Source organism: Phycodurus eques, chromosome 16, assembly GCF_024500275.1.
Source record: "Phycodurus eques isolate BA_2022a chromosome 16, UOR_Pequ_1.1, whole genome shotgun sequence".
Taxonomy (NCBI): domain Eukaryota; kingdom Metazoa; phylum Chordata; class Actinopteri; order Syngnathiformes; family Syngnathidae; genus Phycodurus; species Phycodurus eques.
In genome coordinates this window covers 11,331,511-11,340,700 of record NC_084540.1, presented here as the reverse complement: position 1 = coordinate 11,340,700, position 9,190 = coordinate 11,331,511, and the positions used below count along the sequence as shown (strand labels likewise).

The following is a 9,190-nucleotide window of genomic DNA, read 5'->3' as shown; positions in this document are numbered from 1 at the left end:
GAACATGATACGCTCTTGTATTAGATCCGATCGCATTGTGCAAGCGTACCTAACGAAATAAAAAAAAAAAAAAAAAAAAAAACCGTTGACCGGTTTCCCATATCTTTCCTCGGCTGCTTTGCATGAAGAGGCCAGCTGGGCTGGTCCCTGAACGCACCTCCCTCTTCCTGAGTGGACTTTCTACTTGCGTGGTGTAGAGTCTGCTGACGGAGTTTTTGGACCGGGACCTTGCAGGGTCACGCAGAGGACCACGGCCCCAGTGAGACTTTGAACCCGTTACTCGGTTGAGAAGTGAAAAGCGCGCCGGGCTCGCATTTCTTCGTCTGACGCCCCCCACTCTCACACGGAGAAAGCTCCGCTCTTCGAGTCTTTTCCACGGGTATCGAGCAACAGGTTGAGCCGCGGCCGAGAGAAGACGCCCCCGACCATGCCGAGTAAAAGCCAGTATTTGCGGCCCCGGCTCTGCACGCTGGACAAAGGCGACAACGGCTACGGCTTCCACCTCCACGGCGAGAAGGGGAAGACCGGTCAGTTCATACGACTGGTGGAGCCCGACAGCCCGGCCGAATCGTCGGGGCTCCGCGCCGGGGACCGCCTGGTCTTCGTCAACGGGGAAGATGTGGAGAACGAGAGCCACCAACAAGTCGTGGGCCGGATAAGAGCCACTTCGGGCCGGCTGGAGCTCGTCGTGGTGGACCCGGACACGGAGCAGCTGCTGAAGAAACACAACATAAAGTGTCTGAAGGGGTACGTCGGCGACGGGATCCCTTTACCTTTCGACGATGGAGAGGAGGCACAGAAGCGCCGGGAAGAGGAGGACGAGGTCAAAGGGACAGAAAATGGAGCTGAGCGGCGAGCCGAGGGGGTCGAGGCGGAGGCGGAGGAGGAGGAGCGAGGTCGGGGGTCCAGGGGGAGCACGCCCGTGCCTGACAGGAACGGAGAAATTCACCCGGACGTCGAGAGGAAGTTGAGCGTCGATTCAGACAAGGTGGGTGGCTTCAGGCGCTTCATTACGCACCATACAAGCTGCAGTAGTATCAGTCTGGTGAAATGTGGCGCAAGGTCTCACTTTACACTACATCGACAGGGTCCAATTGAGTGTCTCTGTGATGGACACGCAGGAGGTGCGTGGCTAAACCCGTGAGATTGACAAAGAAACGATGCCAAATCACCGAAACGGTGTTCAATTTACAATCCTATTTTGTAAACGACTGACCCATTCGCACATGCACATTTTAAAGTAAAAATACAGTATGTTAAAAGAATCATATTTCTCTGTAGAATTTACAGAAAACTAGGGCCCGACTGATTTTTTCCCCCCAGCCGATATTTTGGATATTTGGCTGTAAAAACACTTTTGATTAATCGGCTGTTTAATTACAAAAATATGATGAATAAAAGAGCTTCTTTTTTTGCTTCCCTATATAGACCGATGTATCATTTTACTAATATCTATTTTCTAATATCTTTTTCCATTTGTTCATAAAATACGCATTTTGGATAGAACACAATAAAATTAATACAAAATAAACACAAATATCCAATTTCAAATATCCGATTAAAAAAAAAAAAAAAACCAGAATGCATTGCGCCATGCAATGTTAAATTATTGCAATAATCCATCCATCCAGCCATTGTCTTCCCCTTATCCGAGGTCGGGTCGCGGGGGCAGCAGCCTCAGCAGGGAAGCCTAGACTTCCCTCTCCCCAGCCACTTCCTCCAGCTCTTCCGAGGGGATCCCGAGGCGTTCCCAGGCAAGCCGAGAGACATAGTCTCTCCAGCGTGTCCTGGGTCGTCCCCGGGGTCTCCTCCCAGTGGGACGTGCAAGGAACATCTCACCAGGGAGGCATCAGCGAGGCATCCTAATGAGATGCCTGAGCCACCTCAGCAATAGAGGGGCAGAACATGGTCCGCTCGGACTCAATGTCCCCCGCCTCCCCCAGGACGTGGGTGAAGTTCTGCCGGAGGTGGGAGTTGAAACTCCTTCTGACAAGGGATTCTGCCAGACGTTCCCAGCAGACGCTCACAATACATTTGGGCCTGCCACGTCAGACTGGGATCTTCCCCCACCATCGGCGCCAACTCACCACCAGGTGGTGATCAGTTGACAGCTCCGCCCCTCTCTTCACCCGAGTGTTCAAGACATGCGGGCGCAAGTCCGATGACACGACCACAACATCGATCATCGAACGGCGACCTAGGGTGTCCTGGTGCCAAGTGCACGTCTGGGCACCCTTATGCTTGAACATGGTGTTCGTTATGGACAATCCGTGGTGAGCACAGAAGTCCAATAACAGAACACCGCTCGGGTTCTGATCGGGGGGGCCGTTCCTCCCAATCACGCCCTTCCAGGTCTCACTGTCATTGCCCACGTGAGCATTGAAGTCCTCCAGTAGAACGATGGAGTCCCCAGCCGGAGCGCTCTCCAGCACCGCCTCCAAGGACGTCAAAAAGGGTGGGTACTCTGAACTGGTGTTTGGTGCATAGGCACAAACAACAGTCAGGACCCGTCCCCCCACCCGAAGGCAGAGGGACGCTACCCTCTGGTCCACCAGGGTGAACCTCAACGTACAGGCGCCGAGCCGGGGGGCAATAAGTATACCCACACCTGCTCGGTGCCTCTCACCGTGGGCAACTCCCGAGTGGAAGAGAGTCCAACCCCTCTCGAGAGGACTGGTACCAGAGCTCAAGCCGTGTGTGGAGCCCGACTATGTCTAGTCGGAACATCTCGACATCGCACACCAGCTCGGGTTCCTTCCCTGCCAGAGAGGTGACATTCCACGTCCCTCGAGCCAGCTTCTGTAGCCGGGGATCGGATCGCCAAGGTCCCCGCCTTCGGCCACCGCCCAGCTCGCACTGCACCCGACTCCTATGGCCCCTCCCACAGGAGGTGAGCCCATGGGAAGGGGGACCCACGTTACCCTTTCGGGCTGTGCTATTATTGCAGTAATAAGGATGTTAATTCTTGTCTTTCCTGTGTCTTACTAGTATTTTGTTGAATTTGTGCCTTATTTAACTGTCACATTTAAGGTTAATTTATGTTGTATTTTTTTTTTTTTTTTTTTTTTTTTATGAAACTGTGACTTTAAGTTGTGTGTGATATAGTGGCGTCTCGGTCGTTTCCGCTGTGCATGTTTGGAAGTCCAACTGATGAAGTCCATTAATTCTGAGTCAATATCTTTGCATAATTCTCGCTGAATCTTACTCATTACTAACACTGATGCTATTATTTTTTGACAGTACTTATAATTTCCTCTTTTGTAGTTCAAATGTGATTGTCTTTGAATAATGTAATGGGTTAGTGTAATTACAAAAAAAAAAAAAATCTGCAAAACTGCCTGATTATTGCCAATTTGAAAAAATGAGTTTGATTAGCAGCTGGCACGGTGGCCGAACCCTGAACCAGAGGACCTCTGAGGCAGACGTGCTCATCATTCTTGCTGTCTGTTTGTACACTGCAGTCCGCTTATTAAAATTAGGTGCCATGCCCGACATACTCCATACCGCCCCTGTCCCCATTAAGGTCACTGGAGAGCGTAAGCCTATCCCATCTGACTTTGGGAATGAGGCGGGGTACAACCCGGAGTGGTCGGCAGCTAATCGCAGGGCACACACTATGGGCAACTCAGAGTCTCCAATGAACCTACATGCATCTTTTTGGAATGTTAGGAGGAAGCTGGAATAACCAGAAAAAAACTGTGCTCACCTCGATTTACAGGCTAACCAAAATATTTCAAGTAGTGTATTAAAACATACTGTACATATTTATAACACTCACAATAATCATTTGACTGATTTGGATGCCATAGTGTGCAAAATGTTTGCAGTCTCCACACCAGGGCTCACAGCATGGTGTCCGCGGGCACTAGATAGACCGTAAGGTCAACATGAGTAGCCCTTCGGCCTATTCTAAAAATAGCTCACCTAAGATTGGACATTGTGATTTGTTAGGAAAGTGATCATTTGCAAATATAAACACATAGCGATTTATAGAAATATAGTGTTGCAGATTGATATTTATCTGTTTCCTACCTTGTTAAATCATTGTTGATAATTATTGCAAAATCATTAACATGATTTATGCCTTTACACAGATGAATATCATTTGCTATCAATAAATGTGAGCAAATTTGTCAATTAATAAGTGTGTATTAAATTGGTAGCACTTTGTATTAGTAATCAGTACCCAAGGAGTAGCGCTCACTTTCAAAAAGGTTGGTGACCCCATCGTTATTTACAGTTTAATTCTACACTACTGTTAACTGTGACCACAATAATAAAGCTATTATACTCTACCTTAGTATCAAAATTTGTGATTTGTCATAGAGTGCAGGTGTTCCTAATGGTGTGGCAACTGTGTGTACGTTAAAAACTGAAGCTGGAAAAGCAGAGGTGGAAGTCTCAGGTGACATTTTAGAGTGAACCCTGCAAATGAGATTAAACGCTGAGAGCGATGTGAAGAATAGCTCCTCTGTGTCACTAACGTAGTGAGCTGCACCCACATGCTGTAGGCCATGGGCAAGCTGGCTGGACATTTGCTGGGGGTGTTGAGATAGGACAAATAATGTGGTTCAGATCATGAAAACAGAGCAAGGGGCCATCAAATTCATCCTCTCAAATATTTTGCCAGGATGATTTCTTTTTTTGCCTCACATCTGTCTTCACATCTTTAAAAAGGACACTTCATGGCAGTGTCCTACCAATGACTGGCAACCAGTTCAGGGTGCTCTGGTTCCCCACAACTTTAATGACATCAAGTGGTATCTATAAAATATATGAACAGATGCACAAAGAGAAATCAACTGGGTAGATCAATGTTTTTATTTATCCAAGACAAATATTTTACAATGAAAAACAAACCACAAGAGTAGGGCACACTTATTGTCCACCTAATCTCCTTAAATCACACTAAATCAAATTTTTGAGACTTGAAATCTTTGTTTATACGGCCACATTCTCCCTCCACAGTGGCCACTTGTTGCTCTTATTTATCTTGTTCCCACGCCTTGTCTGTCTGCATGCACTTGTGAGGCTGTCAACGAAGCACCGGGGCTCATTTAAAAAGCACTAGACGAGAAGTGTCTCGGTCCACGGTGCGTGAGTGTTCCACTCTGCATTTTGGATGTTTACCCCCCAAGCTGCTTGTGTCTGTCTATGTCTGAGCCTCCTGCTTGCTTACATCAGTGGTGATGCGTGGGTGAGGGGCCAACATGTCCACAGCCAGCAGAAAAATGTGTCATTTTCCTCCTTTATCTGTCTTAGTGTCACGGACCACAGCTTTAAAATGTACAGTAAGATGTATGTTTGATGGAGGCCACAAATCTAACAAAGTGCAGTTGTATAGTCAGGGGTTCTCTGCTGTTGTATCGAACAATTGATCAACTAGTTATTTATTGGTTTAAATAATAACAAATGCTAAAAATACCTGTCAGTCAGTGTTGTCATCACCTTCACCAACAAGGTATCTTTTCTTTACACAAGATTACACAGAAACTACTTAAGCAATTTCCTCAAAAGGTTGTAAATGGGCCAAGGGTGAACCTTCCTACAGACTGTCTCTTTTATAAAAAGCTGCATGCAGTGAAACTCATCAGTATGGTTGATATTGTCGTGCAAAGCAGAGAAAGTGGAATGTTTTCTGTATTATAATATTCAGGCAAGAACCTCTCTTGGACTTCATGATTGTATTTTCTTCCCCTTAATAAATCGTCTTAAAGGAAATTTACATAATTTACTTTTCTCTACACCGTGATTGTAATCTGAATCACACACGCAAAAAGAGAACAGAATTCGTTGTTAGGGAGCAGAACTAAACTACTTGTACTTGTAGGCCTGTTCTTTGTATTCTGATTAATTGTTAATTATTTATTAAAAAAAAAAAAAAAAAAAAAAAAAGACAAACCGTCACACTTTCCACGAACTGAAAATGGTGTGTTCAAGTGTCTTGGTATGATCAAGATTTAGTATTCAAATGACAAATGAACTTGGATCTTTAGTTATAACTGAAAGGCAATATTGCTACTTACTGTAACTCCACTCGGTAGTGCACCAGAGCACTACTAGCATTAGCACCTGGTAAGCAAGCAACAAAATGACCTTTGGAGCCAACGGTGTATTTTTGTGCTTTGTTTACCAATGACGACAGAGCCTCTTTATCTTTTTTTTTTTTTGGGGGGGGGGGGGGGGGGGTTCAACTCCCAACCTTCATTTATCGCAGGCCCTCATGCGCAATCTCAATTTCACCTACGACACGGTCATCTTTTCACTTAAATACACTCCTCACGCAGGTGCCAGCGCATCCATGCAACCATGGAAACCTCGTCAGATTCTCCACGGCCTCCGGAGAGGGTGGTGCTCTTCGAAAACCTCTTTTGTGTTGCTTCAAAGACCAGGGGGTGCTTGGACATCAGTGTGGCCGCTAAACCAGCAGTGTGTGTATGTGTGTGTTTGTGTGTGCGTGTGCGTTCTCTGTGTGTGTCACCCTGGTTGGACTGTGGGGTTCAGGCATAGGAATGCCGGACAGGATGTTGGGAGAAAATCCTGGGCTGTAGAGCTATAATAGAAATACAGTCTGAGATGATTACAACATGGAGACACAAAAGTCTCTGAACATTATCCCTTGAGTTCAATTTACGATTCTGGAACCTCTACGGAGAATTGGGTCGCCTAGTACCTTTTTACAGTCTCATATGTCAAAAAGCTGAAAATTGTGGCGAAAATGCAGCAGTCGTCACATTACATGTCATGTCCCTTTGGCTTGCTGGCCAAAATGAATTGTACACTGTGTCAAGCGTAAACACAGGAACAAGCAGCATGTAATCAAAAAACATAAAGATAGCCATGCACAAATGCAGAGTCTCCTGTTTCTTTGTTTGGGAGAAACTAATGTATTTAGTTGCTAGCACCTGCACACTTTAGTAATGTAAAAGTGGTGAATATGTGAAAAATAACGTTCGGAGTTAGTACAAAGCCATTAACAATCAATCAAATAAGTGACATCCATAAGTAATAATAATTGAAATCCAAATTCACTGTAGTCTATAGTGGTGTAGAACTGCTCTGCATCATGAGAAGTTTAATAGTTTGTCTCAATAAAAAGGTCAAAATATTCTCAGCGCCCCTAGATGCAATGCAAGTTTGATATTTACAGCAAGTGTAGAACTCACTGCATGAGCTTTGTGTCTGAATCTTTATTCAGCTCCATGAGAAATGTTGAGAGATTCTTATCCTAGTTGACCTTTTTTCACTCCTCATTTACAGCATCTGATGGAATGCCTAGAGGAAAAGACAGATAAGCTTGGAGAATTAAAAAGGGCAAGTTTTGATGATCATTTGTCACTTACTGTAGCCTAGCAGCAGCTCCAGTAATTAATTGAGTCTAGATATTTTGGCGAGCCTTTCGGTCGGCCCGCGGCTGTCTGGGGGTGACGGAGTCTCTGTCTTCCAAGGACTTCAGAACATTTGCGCTGGTTTCCTGTCATTGTTGTTGGTGAAAGGTTACCCCACCTTGTCTTCTTGATTGTCTTCTTACATGCCTTCATCAGAAAGATTGTTTGCTGCTTTAATACAGTAAGTTATATGGAGGTCTGCATGGATATAGCTCAACTTCTTGATGTAATAGTGTTCTTTTCACCGCATAGATAGATAGATAGATAGATACATAGATGGATGGATGGATGGATGGATGGATGGACAGATAGATTGATGGATAGATGGATGGATGGATAGATAGATAGTCGGTCGGTCTGTCGGTCAATCGATAGACAGACAGACCCGTTTTTCTCATCTCGTGAAGAAGATTAGATAACGATAGATGAGCTAGATTAAGCCCCACCGTCACAATATACAGAATATACAGAAATAATATTTTTTGCATAATTTTACTCACTGATAGACAGATATATGGGAATTTCAGTTTTTATTCTAGTTTCACTTCCTCTATAGGTATAATGTTCAGGTGTATATAGTTTATTCTACCTATAATTTCTATCGGTACAATGTCTTTTATATAACTATTAAAAAGGTATCAAATATTTGCTTCTCTGGCGTTAAAAGGCTGATGTGTACATTTTTATGACGTATTGCGTATGGTACAATGAACTGAACACTTTAAGCCCAGTGGCTAAGAGCATTTTGCTGATAGTTTAATGTTTTGTGCCTGAGATAATGCAGCAACGGCAATGACACAAAACATAAAACAATAAAAGGTAACAGATATAGATATAGACAAGTTAAATATTAGTCAAGGTTCAAAGTAAACAGAAATTCCAGCTGATAGTGTGTTTGTTAGTTTGTGTATTACTGAAGCAGGCATCTCACTATTGCATGCTTTTGTGTGTGTGTGTGTGTGTGTGTGTACAGGATCAAATATGCTTTGTGATTCACTCTGTGCTGCCTGTCTTTTATCGTAGAGTACATGTTGAAAGGTCTTGCACATACTGTACGTGCGCTAGTCACTTCACATGCGTGTGATAACATTGAGGAGTCACCCTTCCCGTCTCTATAATCTTTGTTAATTGTTGCCAGCTTTCAGAGGAAATGGTCCGTATGACAGGTCTGCCAAAGGATGTTATAGCATTGAATACGCAGCGACCCGTTTATAAATTTCCCCATCCTGCCATATTTTTAGGAAGGTGCTATTTCAAGCAGGTAACATAACAGTTTGACTCTCAGAGAAAGACGCGTCACGCAATTGTGGTGTTGCTCTGATTCTGTGAAGTAGGGGTGGGACTCTTTCGTCACCTCATAATTTGATTCAATTGTGATTCACATGGTTACTATTTGATTCTAATATCGATTATGGATGCATCTTGAATCTATGCATTTTTTCTTTCTTACCGTGTGACTACTTTCTAGTTTTAAAAAAGTATTTTCTAATGACCTGTATTTAAATGTTTTAAGTAAATTACAGGTACATTTAATTCCATTATCTTTAGCCATCCATCCATTTTTTTTTAACACTTTATCCTCACGGGCATGCTGGAGCCTATCCCAGCTGTCTTCAGGCGAGAGGCGGGGTACACTCTGTCTGAACTGGTCATCAGCCAATCGCAGGGCACATACAGTATAAACAAACAACCATTCACAGTCACATTCACACCCACGGGAAATTTAGTCTTCAATCAACCTACCATGCATGTTTTTGGGATGTGGGAGGAAACCGGAGTGCCCGGAGAAAACCCACGCAGGC

General features: G+C 44.3%; 1 protein-coding gene across 1 annotated transcript in view; it reads left to right on the top strand.

Moving 5' to 3' along the window:
- Window positions 1–118: 118 nt before the first annotated feature.
- Window positions 119–9,190, top strand: part of nherf1b (NHERF family PDZ scaffold protein 1b) — a 33,594-nt gene continuing 24,522 nt past the window's right edge. Inside the window, exon 1 of the mRNA XM_061700948.1 lies at window positions 119–988. Within this exon, the coding sequence (XP_061556932.1) occupies window positions 428–988 (561 nt within the window). The 5' untranslated portion in view covers window positions 119–427. The remainder of the gene's footprint in view (window positions 989–9,190) is intronic.